Source organism: Necator americanus, chromosome I (genome assembly GCF_031761385.1).
Source record: "Necator americanus strain Aroian chromosome I, whole genome shotgun sequence".
Lineage (NCBI taxonomy): Eukaryota > Metazoa > Nematoda > Chromadorea > Rhabditida > Ancylostomatidae > Necator > Necator americanus.
In genome coordinates, this window is record NC_087371.1 from 32387147 (window position 1) to 32401017 (window position 13871).

The window sequence follows — 13871 nt, forward strand, 5'->3', positions numbered from 1 at the left end:
CCTGTTCACAGGTGGTACAAGTGAAACACGCCGGATGCCAACCGGTTGATTCGCCTAATTTCGGAGCTATCACAGCCATCTCATCACGTTCCAAAATTCCGGAGCATTTGTGACATTCCTGGACGAGTTTTCCGCAATTCGAATGGATGTTAACGACGTCATTTGAAAAACACTTACCATTCTTTTCGGTATATTTGCTGCTACATATCCGATATCGAGGGCGATCTCATTCCGGGCGTTGATAAATTCCTCATAAACCTGGAATATAAATCGATCGATGGGGTCTTTGTTATGGATGTGGTCGTAGAATAGTGTAACCAGGATAATAATATATTACTATAATAAGAAATTTTAGATTTTAAGATTTGGATAGGAGAAAAAACTAATAGTTTAGAATAAACACCAAATATATAGGCTCGTCCACATGAAGTGTGACGCGGGGTACGAAAAATCCAGAAATGTGGTGATTCCTCGAGCCAAAGAAACCGGTAAGGGCAGTGACTTGACCTTCCTGCGAAATTGAGCGCCAGCCCACGGTGAAAGAAGACATTGGAGTGGTGTGAGACCAATCTTCTGGATTTCTGGACGAAAGTGTCAGTCCTCTGGATTTCTGGACGAAGGTGTCAATCTTCCGGATTTCCGGGCGAAGGTGTCAATCTTCTGGATTTCTCGACGAAGGTGTTTGGTCGTCGTCAAATTCGCCCGATTTCAATCTTTCGGATTTTGCGATTTGATCAATTCTAGACCAGAAAGCCTGCTCTTATAGGTAGAAGTCGTTGGATTCGCTGAAAGGAGCTCTGGATGAGGCATGGAGCACGGGGAGCTGATGGCGCTCAAAAATTTCCGGAAGAGATTGAATGCTAGTAATGAAGCTAAGGACGGTCGTTCTGTAAGGTGTGAGAACCTACGTAGAATTTTCTGATTATTCAATAGAAAAAATTTCTTTTTTGAATTAATTGATGTAAAATTGTGGGTAGTTTTTTTTTCGCGTCACACTTCATGCGGACCATCATTTTTACTTGGTGTCTATAGCTTGACATCTGTCGAACCTTAGAAAGTTGTAGTTTTATGACCAATAAGCCTGGATGGACCATCTACAATTTTTATATTATTCCGTATTATGTTATATTATTATTAATGTTTTATATTATTCAGTATCATATATTATTTTTATATTATATGTATTATATATTTTAGTACTATTTCAAGCGATTTGAGACACTGGTGACTCACTGAGTTAGAAAACCAAGTTTCAGAATTTTTTTTCTGAAATCTGGAAGAAATGGTGGTGGATGCACCCAGGTCAATTTTCTTGGACTTTTTCTCATGAAAAAAACTGGATCGCAGACTAATCCGTCTATGGCATGGATTGTTTACCAATTACTATTGTCTTGAGAATTTGTTTTGAGAAAAAGACAAAAAAAAAAGAGGAATGGACTGTACTGGCTGTTTGTGTACGTTTTCTTTTCACGTTTTTTTTAGTATGTGAACATCAGCAAACTATTCATCCTCGTTGTTCAAAAGTTTATTTTTTTTAACTCCCTAATCCTCTCGATTCCTTTAAGCTTACTGTAAATGACCACCGGAAGACCGGGAACAGTGATCACATCAACAGTCATTTTAAGATTTCGAGGTTACAGTCTGATGATGGAGTTTTCCTGTTTTCCTCAGATTCCGGGCATTGAGTCATTTCCTCACCAGGTCACTCCTTTTTAGTCCCGTCAGTTTACAATAGTGGATTTACCACCCCGGAAAGCTTGATCAAGAGGATTCCCGCCACAAGAACCACGGAGGTCCGAATAATCCGGAATCGGGGGTAGCACGGACCACTCTGGCGGCTGTGCTGGTGGGGTCCTGGTATTTTTGATTGGATTTACCCGTCAGTTTACAATCGTGGATTTACCGCTCCGGAAAGCTTGATCAAGAGGATTCTTTTTTTTTGAATACCAGTGTTATTCTATTTGTTCAGAAAGTCAGGATCATCGGATATAAAGGAAAATAATTACGATCATCCAATTGTCTACTCCCAACTTTTCCGTCTCAATTTTCAATCCATTCTCCAAATTCTCTTCGAGTCTTTAATCTTTCTCTTTTCCTTGCGTGCTGCTGAGTGCTTTTTTCATCCATTCCCCCTCGTTATTGATTTTCTCGCGCTTGTTGGGCATCGAAGAAATTTTAGGAAAGTTCATCATTTTCTGGCAGCGAGCATAAGTATTAGCAAAGCGCCTACGGTATCATTTCTCCGCTGATTATACAGATTTATTGAAGACGAAAGGCTCAAAAAAATTCCTTGTATAAAATTTACCAGGAATATTTTTTGTCTTCCAGAGCAAAAGTTGAGTTTTGTCATTGGAATGGAATAATTAATTTTTAAATCAGTGTAGTGGGAATTTTCGGAAATTTTTCCAATGCCCACAAGCAATACCCACTCGATTTATCCAGTTTCTTTGATCACTACGTTTAAGCTATAGAAGTAGATCAAATTCTACAAGAAAAAAAATAGCAAACAGGTTCTCCGTGGGTGTAGCTGTAGAAAGAAAATTTTTGAAAATGCTGAACGAGAAAGGTCGAAAAGCGATGACTTAGCGTCTGAAAAAGGAGAAAAAAGACTGAAAAAAATCTTGAAAGAGTTTCGGGGTCTCATTTTTCTTGGATTCAATTTTTACAACAAGAATCTTTTTGAAACGCAAGGTTTTAGTCAAATAATTCCACTCCAATCTTCCTTAATTTGTTTGAACAGCTCTTTTTTTTCGGCAACCTTCGACTTTGTGCAAATCCAAAAAAAAAAAAACTGCACTATTCCATGTTTTTCTTAAGATGCCCATATCTCGAAATTTCAAATGAAAAAAATGAAGGTTTTTAAATTTTCACCTTAGGATAACGAGTGTGAAGGTGTATGTAGAGTATCTATTCATGGAGGAACTATACAAATTACTCCACTATTACTTATTATTTAATTTTTACTAGTTACTGTTCTCCTAGATCTACTTTATTTTCTTCTTCTTTCTCAGTTTTCTTTTTTTCTTCTTCTTTTTTTTATTTCTCATTTTTTCTCTTCAAATTTTATTTTATTACTACATATCTATTATTGCTGTTGTCCTCTATTTCGCTACATGTGCTCCAATCAAAAAATCCATTGAGATAAAAGAGTTTTAAGCAAGTGTCTCATTAAAAGGGACCCTCCTATTCTATCTACAGATGTAGATCGAATGAACTTCAGCATATGATGACCGGAGAAAAACGAGGTGCGCTTACCTTTCGTTCAGTGTTATTTCCTAGATGTCGGCAGTAGGCGACCGATAAATCTTGCCGTGGTAGCTGAGTGAGGAGCTGTTTTTCGCGATGTTTTTCACCGCTAGAATTCACTCTTGGTACGATATGATTCGGTAATTGTGCCATGTATTCTTCGACCTAAAAAAAAGCTAAAAATGAACTCAACTGAGTCAACTGAGTAGCTTAAAGGCAGCATCCCTCCTCCAGAATCTGGAGTGGTACGAATTTCCGCTGGAGTACTCGTATACGGTATCGTAGACTAAGGAGAGGGGGGAGGGGGGTGATCCCGTCCATTTCTTACTAATTCCTGTAAAAAACGGCCCGGAAGATGCGGCGCATGCACAAGGCTGGCGCGCTCCAATCGAACTCGTTGTAGAAAATAGCGCGCCGGAACGTTCGAAGCCGTATCTTCCGGGCTGTTTTCTACGCCAATTAGGAAGAAATGGACGGGATCATCCCTCTCTCAATAATCTACGATCCCGTCAACGAATACTCCACCAGAAATCCGTACCACTCCAGATTCGTGGAGTGATGCCTTTGATTCCAATTCATAAGCGCTCAAATGATCTATGTATGTATGTATTTCCATTCAGGACCATTCCCTTTCAACTCACATCAATTAACCATGTTCCTTTGCCGGAATTTGAATGAATATTTCCAACTTCAAACATGAATCTTAGCATTGCTGGATCATCCAACATACTTTCCGTGAGTAATCCCATAATCTTCGAAAAGAAAAGAAAAAAACACCTGTAGCTAGCCGCATTCCCGAGTCGAGTCGAGTGCAACACAGTAAGATGGACAACGAATTAACGTCAAAGCGAAGCAGAACGGCAAATATCAGACAAGTCGTACTTCAATCAAAACTCTAAGTTTACTCTGAGTTCCGCATTCAAAGGACAGACATCCTAAACGCTTCGGCGATGAGAGAGGTGAACTCTCTCATTGCCGAATTCCATTGAGGAATTCCGGCCTAAGAATCAGCTTTTAAATTTAGGCGGCTTAATGTGGAATTTGAACGATCAATTATCGATCCAATCAAACGTTCTAATACCTATAACAGTGCCCTTTTGTGCCCAACAAGCACAAACTGGAAGAATCCTAGAAAATCGAAAAGGAAAAGAAGTTCAGAAAAAATTTCAGCAGTGAATATATGAATGAAACGATCACAACTGACCGACTCCTGCCATTTCAGGATTCATATGATACTTTGAAATGAGTAGAAAAAACTACAAAGGGTACTAGCAGTAGAAGAAATGGAGAAAGAAAAAGAAAACGAAAAAAAAGAGAAGAGGAAGAGAGATGGAGATGGTAAGAAGTAAAGAAATACGTTACTAAAATAAATTATAACGCTTCTGCTGACATCAACACAAATTTTCAGAAGAACAGCCACTTCAGAAAGTTCATAGAACACGTCGCCCTCGACGCCCTCGACGCCCTCATATCGATTAGTACAATAAAACCATGTTGATTATTCGTTTACAATGTACTTAAGAGCACACAAAAGATTTTTCTTATGATTGATGTCAACAAGTGCAACATTGGGACTGAAAGACGAAAAAGAAAAACACCGTATATCCAGCAACAAACGCAAAATAAACACAGAAAAGCGCATCTGAACGCTATGCAAACAAATCCGAATTTTTCATGGACTACTAATTTTGGAAAATTTCCTATGGACTACTAATTTTGGAAAAGTGTCACGAAAAACGTCAACTGATGGTGGTAACGTCGACTGCGCAGCGGAAAATCCGCGTCGATGCGACAACCGTTGTCCTAATTTTTAGGGTAAGGTAAGGCGCAGAAGTGGGCTGATTAGGTAACGTCAAGGAGCTCCGGTGGATTATTGGTGATCTATGCGGTACTACCGCAAACTGTACCGTACCGTAGGCAAAGGATGAATGTGTTTAATGCTTGAAAATAGAAAAAACGGTGCAAAAGATGTGTGATCTACGAGCGAATCTGTACGGTGATGGGAACAAGTAATGATTTATCGATTTCTTCAGTATGAGCACGAAAGATTTGATTGATTTGATAGAAGAAGAAGAAGAAGAAGATAGAAGATTTGACGAAAGATTAAAATAATAATTTAGAATTTGTGGTAATTTAGGATTTGGCGGTACTACCGCCGTACAAAAGTATAACTCCTAGCTCTTATGTTGTACATAATTTGCGGCCGATACGGTGGCGAAATAATTCTGGAAACACATCAGGACCGTCTCAAGGGATGCTAATCTAATTTCGCCTGGGATCGCCTGGGAAGCGGCAAAACAATCCTCCCTTTCAACTTGAGCTTCTATATTCTCTTAATTCTTATTATTATTATTCTTTTATTATATTTATTGTTATTATTAGTATTATTATTCTCTTTTGGAGGTTTTAAATAGTTTAAGGTATGAAATTGAACACACAACGATCAATTTCAAATTTTTTAAAAAATTTTTTAACGATCAATTTTCATGAGCTACCGTAAGAAAGTGAGTTAATCCCCTAATGTTTTATGTAATAATCCAATACTACTTGATATCCACATCATATTTTGAAATTTTCTGGAATTTCTTGAACAGTTAAATGACAAAACGAAAACTCTCTACTTATCTTTTCCACGCCAAATTTCTTTTTAAAGCTCCGAGCATTTCAAAATATACATTAAGCTCTACATATACACATGAATATGACGTAAAATAATTGTCGGATTTTCCAATATGGATTTTTCTAGGAAAATTATGGAGAAAAATCACATAGAGGTCGCACTTTTGAGGAATTTCTGACAACGTGAACATTGCCAAATCGGAATTTCTGTAGAATAAATACAATTTCAGTTTGGTTGCTTGGTATTCGATGAGAGAGGAATTTGTTTTTTTTGTGTTCTTTTCCCATGGATTTCCTTTTCGTTGTGAACAAGTATAGAGCGTTCTATAGATGTGGAACAACCGCAGGATTGCACAATTATAAAAATATGAACAGATTTTAAAGTGAGTTCACCTAGAACTCAGATCAGAAGACATGAGTGTAAACTAAGTTTGGGCGGAGTTTTAAGATATTCGTGAAGGCCAGAGTTAGCAGCATGAACTCATTGAGATAAACAAAAACGAGCAACACATAAGAAAATGTCAAGGGCAACATCGTAACGTAATGAACGGATATGACATACGTTTGATGCGTGCGTAGGACTCAAGGAGGAACGTTTTCGCCTGCAGGCGGAGGAGCACTTACAGATTTACGAACGAACGGCACACAGCGACGGCGGCGGCGGATTCTTTCATTCCAAAGCAGTTTTTTTTTCTGCGCTATTAATCCCTTACATAAACAGTGGCCAATGGCGAGTTAAGCGTCCGCCGCGTCCTCGCTCGCTCGCGTCGCCCGCTCGCCTGACTACAAATTCTATTTATAGTATAAACACACACACAACGATACACACACGCGCAAACACATAAACACATAGATGAGTATACGGACCCGTAGCCACCGCTAAGACCAGTTCCGCGAACGGAAACTGTTTGCAATTTGAGAGAATTAACACACGAAACCGACAACATACCAGCACAGCTTTTCCATAACATAAATAAAATGCGCGCCGTAAATTGTTCAGTTCCTAATAGGATCAAAACTGGTAGTGATCGGGAAAAAAAGGAGAAGAAAAAGGTAAAAAAAAACGGATGCTCCAAGGATAATGACACTTTCCCATAGATGAAAAAAATATCATCATCACTACTACTGGTGAAACTGGTTTGAATACCTACAAATAGAGGGCGGGGGGCGAATGCGGGAGAAATGGGCGGAGCCCGATAACTGATGTAAATGAGAGAAAGTTGGCGGTAAAACGGTAATAAAAATACCAATAAACGGGGAAACGTCGTCAACGGATAACGAGAACAGCTACTTAGTCGACGATGTCCAATTAAGAGCAGGGGGAGGACGGATAGGATAAGGTTACCCACAAATTTTTGAAATTATATCTTTGGAAGGGCAGATTATACCTGGAAGTAGCCCAGAAACCAATAATTAGCCCTAAACAATAATAAATAGCTAAGATTTACCGTCGTTCCGGTCGGATTTTATTCCGGATGTTAACCGAAAGCACCGCCCACTACATTTTATGCTTCTCTCGTTTTATTGTAGCTCCTTCTCAGTTTAGAGTTGAGTTATGAGATTTATTCCAGCTTTTTTTCGTCACACGTCACGTCGCGAAAGGAGTAATAGTTCAAGCGTAAACTAGAAGCACCGCCCATCTGAACAAATTAGAAGACATTAGGATTCACGTGAAACGACACGGCGATTCGATGTTTGCTCTGACTTCACCTATTTCACTTCAAAATCCAAGGTTTGTCGTGAAATTCACCGCAAACGCGGACAGCATTCGCTCTGGATTTTCGCTAGTTCCTCAAAAATTACTATTTCGAAAATATGGAAGAAAAACTCTAAAAAATGATTCATAAATTAATTGAATAAATTAAATTATGACAGTTAGTTAGTTATGAAGTTATAAAAAAAGATAAACTTTGCTATGAAAAAAGTTGTGGTGTGAAATGGTTGTGAAATTAATTTCATACGTTAATTTTCGAAAAATGAACGATCAGCCGATTTTCCTCAAACAAACGTTATGAAAAGTTTATTCTGTACTTCAGTACCTATTAAATTCCACGGATTCATTCATGCATTCCAACATTCAATTCAGGAATTTCAAGAAAAATCCAAGTCAGCAATATGTATTCGATAAAATTCGACAAAACTTTTGTTCAGAGTTTTAGGGCGAAGAAATTTTGAGTAAAACGTAAAGAACGAATGAGAGAAGAAAAAAAGAATTGCGAAGAGAATTTGTGGATGGTATCCGTCCGGTCAGTACACACATCAGTAATAGATCTGCAGATGAAGCGACTAAGGCGCCTCGCCTGTGTGACGCATCGGAAAAGATCCAATAATGTACGGTCGGTGGTTATTCATCCAGACTAGACTGGAATCCTCTCTTTTCGATCGTTTGTCTCTTTTAAGTATAATCCAAGTGCATGTTGATTTCTCTTCAAGAAAAATGTACCGGTTAGACGAGTTTTACGAAGATTTTTTTTCCAGAAAAAAATGTGGAAGTAGATGGATATTTCTCATAATACGGATAGCAAATTGTGTGTTTTAGCTCTGGCTTTTTTTTTTTACTAAAACTTGATCTGTTAAAAATTTAAAATTTTTCCTAAGTGAACTGATAGAAATCCACAAGAAGTAATTGAAAATTGCGAGGAAAATTCAAAGGTGCTTTGGAGTATCTTCTCGCTACTGTAGCTGGGATCTTAACTGTAATGAATTTTTAAAAAAAAAAGACCAACGCATCCAGAAAAATTTGCAAAATTTCTGAAATTCTCTCGTGAACCCCTTCAATGATTATGGCTAGCCGCTCGAAACGAAAAATAAAAATAAAAATCTGAAAATAAACGAGCGCATTTTTTAAATTATTTACGTATATTTTACATTTTTAGAAATAATTTCTGGCTAATTTTTCCAAGCACTAGGAATTTTTGTTTTCCCGTTATTGTTGATAAGCAACAAGCTGCACCTATTTCCTTAATTACCGGTCAATACGAAATTTCTTTTGAATAAAAAAAAAATCAAAATAGAAAGAAAAGAGAAATTATTCGAGAGATTTATCAGATTTTTCTAGAATTTTCCTCAGCAACATGGACATTTAGCAAAAAAAATAGAGAAATTTCCTCGAAAAAAAATTTTTACGACCTCAAGCCACTATTGTTAACCAGTCAATATTTCTAGGATTAGGAAACGAAAAGAAAACAAAGCGCAAGCAACTATATATCATGTTCAGAGCGTTGTGGGCCAAACCCGTAGAATTTTCCAGGAATTGCGCATCTTTTTCATGTTTTATATACGGAAATCCTTGAATACAGGATAAAGTACTATGTACACAGAGTGGAGTATTACGTGCTGAGTAAATATTCGGTAAAATCAGAAAAATTCCAGACGCATTCGTGGATTTTTATGTTTTTTTCAGATAGTATCTAATTTTGAAAAGGAGAAACTCGTCCCGAAAAGTGAGGATAATTCTCATGAGGACCAGCAGGCAAGGAGTACAAATGGATTCGAATAAGTAGCGGCTGAGTCTCGGCGACCCTACCGACCGCCACAATGCACCTTCGTCCGTCGTCGTCGCGTTCACATGAAAATGAATGCGATCATAAGAAAAGGTCCGGAGATGTGGCGAAGGATTTGATCACGAGAATCCCCCCCCCACGAAAACCTACATTTTAATCGTGGATCACTAAATTCCCATGTCGGAATGGGCTGACATCAAAAGCGTGTCACATTAGCCGATGATATGTGATCGGCTTGCGAAAAAAAAAATAATTAAATTATGACCGTATCCGAAGATAAACAGCTCATCGGAACGAGGTTACGATAGAGACAAAGATGGAAAAATAAATAGAATTGATGCGGGAAAAAAGGTCCCATTCGGTAGTGATGTATAGTCGGGGAATGGAAATAGGGGGAGGGCTCTAAGTATAGGAAGAGAACGTAAGAGCGCTGCGGACGCTGCACTTGGAACTGGTCGCAAATGTGAAGAGGATAGGAAGCAAGAACTGAGGGAGAGGAAATGAATAGGTCACGAATCAGCGAGGAACAGAAGAGGAAAGAGAGGGAAGGAAAAGGAAAAGAAAGAGAGAGAGACATAGCGAAGAGTAAAGAGGGGAAAAGAGAAAAATATATAGATAAAAAATGGGACTGAGAGTAGAAGAAAGTGAGAAAGAAAAAAGAAAGCGGAAAAAAAGAAAAGAGAAAGAGAGAGGGAGATAAAGAGCGGAGGGAAGGAAGGGGAGGATAATTGAGTGCAAACTGGAAAGAGAGAGAGGACAGCCCGACTCGCGAAAGAGATGATTCATTCTCACAGGAAATTTTTGTCCATTTTCTTAGTATCCAGAACAGAAAAATAGGGAAAAGAAGATCAAATGGCTAGGATAGCGGGGATTGGGAAGCAAGGATAGGAAGAAAATTGAATGGACGAATCCTGGCTATCGAAAAAGAGAAGAGGCTGAGTAAGCATACGAAAATTTTCAAGAAGAGATACAGAAACGAAAAAAAAATCTAAAACCATTCTAGTGGTGAGGAGCATAGACGCAGAATTTGAAATAAAATATGTGTGGGTCACGAGGAGAAGAGAAAGAATGCGTCAGAGAAGCAGAGTATGTACATCGTGAACAAATTGAAAGGAATAAAAGAGTGAAGCAAATATTTACATCTTAGGATCTTCTAATATTTATGTACAGTACAACAGAGAGATATACAGAGATAAAGGAACAGTGGATATCTAACATAAATCAATGATAGATGACCAGATAGATATGTGAGCATATGTAAAAAAGAGTAAAAAGAAAAAAATGTAAAAAAGAGCATCTTACAAAATGATCTATTTCAACTGTCTATTGATAACAAAAATGAAAAAAAAGAAGAAAAAAAGAAAAAGAAAAAGAGAAGAAAAAAGAAGAAAAGAAGAAAAAAGAAGATGAAAAAATGTATTTGGATGAATTTGAGAGTGAATGACCTTAGTGTTGTTAAGGGGCCTTAGTGGTGTTAAGGAAGAGGAGGATTTTATGTACGGAGGCAAAAAGCGACAGTAATCCCTACGGTGCACGATTTAGGGGAGTATAAAATGAAAAGCCGATAAAAAAATATAAAAAGGAAAAAAAAAATAAAAGGAGAGGTACTCCTCTTGAAAAATTCTTCACTGGGAGACACCCGCCCAGCCCGATCCACCTTAATGTCCCACATTAATGTTCGTTGATGTCCGTGAATTTTCTCTAGGATACGTACGTGGGTACGTGACAATTTGCAAAGTGTGCGTGTGTGCGCACGATTTGATGAGATACGTAAATTTGCAGACAGTCAAAGATACACAAAAAACACATACACACATCACACAACGAGAGAAACTACGGAAAAATCACAGCCGCACAATGGCACTAATCCACAGCGGCAATAAGCTTGAAAGACATTTACATATTTACTGTAAAATGATTTTCTGGAAGAGTTACGTGAGGGAAAAAAGAGTGAGAGAGAGAGCAAAGCAGAGATTAGGAGGGGATTTTTACGCAAACATACACAAATACTAAACGATAATACAAAGAGAAAAGCTCTAGAAAATAGAAGAGACACAAACACATGAAAAAAATGTCCGATTGAATTTTTAAAAATTTTTAAAAATTGTTCCCGAGCTGGAGCTAAAGTTGAAACGATGCCAGATCGGTAAGAAAAGAAGAGGAATTATTTCGAATAGGAATAGATACGTTGCGGTGAAGAGAGACGCAGAGAAACGATAAAATCCTGAGCTAGAAAAAAAAACCGAACATCTTACTGTGTAGCCGCGACAGGAATGCTAACACATCTTTTCCAAAAAGGACCCGATCACAATATCTAACGATGGGTTACGGTATCAAGTATTGTATTTACTGTAATGCGCCTCCGTTGCTTCCATCAAACACTTCTCGTTCCTTTTTCACAACATATTATGTACACTAACCTTCTTACGCGTCAATCCAGGTGGGACCCATGCGTAACCGTGGCTTACAGAACCGGGTGCGTCGTCACGAGTGTTGCTAATTGGCATATTGGCTGTAAATGACAATTAGTAGAGTAAATAAACAGTCAATCAATATTGATTTGTAGGGTTTATGAACCACTTGCGGCTGGTCGTAATTACCGCTCTCAGTTAGCTTTCACCATACCGTAATCAAAATTTAGAAGGAAAAACGGAATAACATTTTCAACAATTTTTACTCAATTCTCAATCAACTATATAAAGTTTAATCAGTAATTTTCAAGAAAACGAAGATCGAAATTGGTTAGAAAGAAATCAAGGTCCTCTTATTTTGATAAGATTTTGCGTTTTTTTTTTCTCATGGAAGAAATTTCAAGAGGGAAGGATAGCTTATAGTTGCAGAATCATAATCTTTACTTAACTCGATAATTTTTTTCTTACTTTTTTCTTTACACTGTACTAATTTAATTTAATAATAATTAATATTTGATAATAATTTTAATTAAAAAACAATTTAATATTTAATTTAATTTTTGAAAAAGAAGATTAATTAGTTTTAGAAAATTTCTACCGCGTGTCAGTACTCCCGTACGTTTTTTTTCTCAAAGTTTTCGAAAGCGGCATTTTAAAATGTACCTTTAGGCAATCATTCAGTTTTATTAATGATAAAATTCAGTTTTATTATAAAAAATAAAAAATAAATGTAATAAAAATAGTATACAATAAAAATAAAATATTAATAATAAAAGATAAAACCATTCAGGCCGCTACTAGCGCCAAATAAAACAGAAACCAGACCAGAATATGCAGCAAAATGGCAGCTAAAGTCCATAAAGTTATCAAACCTTAGCGTACAACAGCAAATATCAAAATGGATAGAATTTTGTGATTTGAGCCCGTGAAATTTTAGAAAAAAAAACCTAGAGCCCATTTCCAGGATTTCTCTTCAAATAAGAATGGAAAAAATTTTATTCTCTGGAGAGATGTCCATATTCCATAAGTATGTGACGTTTCGTTTGCTGGCTGGTATCATAAAATTAGATTCTATTTCGATGGGGGAAAGTTCTCCCCATGCACCACTAAATTGCGCGGGCACATTTAAATTTATGGGACTCGGCTTGATATTCGAATGGATGCGCAGTGTTTGCAGAGATTCGATAAAATTGCTTAAATGCACTACACAAAAATCCAGTGTGCTGACTGGTTATTACTGTAGTTGCCTGAGCCAGAGAGCATTTCCCTAATAGCTATGCAATGTGATTGTGGGATTTTCCGGAAAATTTTCGCAAAAAATGACGCACGTGCCTGGAATTATCACATACAATGTCTCTATCTTATCGAGATTTCTATTATTTATTGTTTTTATTATTATTATTATGATTATTATTTATTTTATTATTATTTTTATGATTATTGAGGTTTTTTTCTCACAGTTAAATTTCTACCTTTTTGATGTTCATGGTTACCATTAAAAAAAAGAAAAAAGAAAAAGAAAAGGAAAAGAAATTTTTTATAGAAAAAAGAAAAAGAAAGAAAGAGAAATCCCTCTACTACCCAAAAGAAGAGGTTTTTTTTTTCTTGGGGAACGTTTAAAAAACCTGTTTTTTCGCTTGAGACCGATCAAACAGGCAATGAAACTATAATAATAATTTCAATTTTGAAAAGTTTCAATTTTCAAACAATAACTAACAATTCGTTTCAAAATTCTAACAATATTTTTAAAAATGCTCTTGTCGTGCCCCGTTTTTGGAGCGAATAATCCAGCAATAGGCTCATTTGTGTTTGTTAAGGGGAACAGACATGAGGACATTTTTTTTTCGAGTGGATACTCTCTTTTGGGAAAAAAATTAAAATTAATTTTTTTTTAATTTAAAAAATTAAAAAATTAACCAGTAGCCGTAGATGTTTGAACAGTAGAAGTAAAGAAATAAATGTTTTAATTAAGAATATCTTGTTGCGAAAAGCGTTGATGGAGAAAAGAAAGTGTTCAGGACACGAAACTGAGTTCGTTTTCAGTATCCGCGGCAACCTCTGGGAAAAATTCGAAAAATATAAATCCTTTTTT

At 36.9% G+C, this 13871-nt stretch overlaps 1 protein-coding gene across 3 annotated transcripts in view; it reads right to left on the reverse strand.

Moving 5' to 3' along the window:
* RB195_007531 (uncharacterized protein) overlaps positions 1–13871 on the reverse strand; it is a gene marked incomplete at both ends in the record, with an annotated part of 166133 nt that overhangs the window by 29794 nt on the left and 122468 nt on the right. For all 3 annotated transcript variants that reach the window (XM_064181211.1, XM_064181210.1, XM_064181208.1), the window contains 4 exons: positions 2–118; positions 178–258; positions 3256–3411; positions 11789–11880. In XM_064181211.1, the coding sequence (XP_064038015.1) occupies positions 2–118; positions 178–258; positions 3256–3411; positions 11789–11880 (446 nt within the window). The remainder of the gene's footprint in view (position 1; positions 119–177; positions 259–3255; positions 3412–11788; positions 11881–13871) is intronic.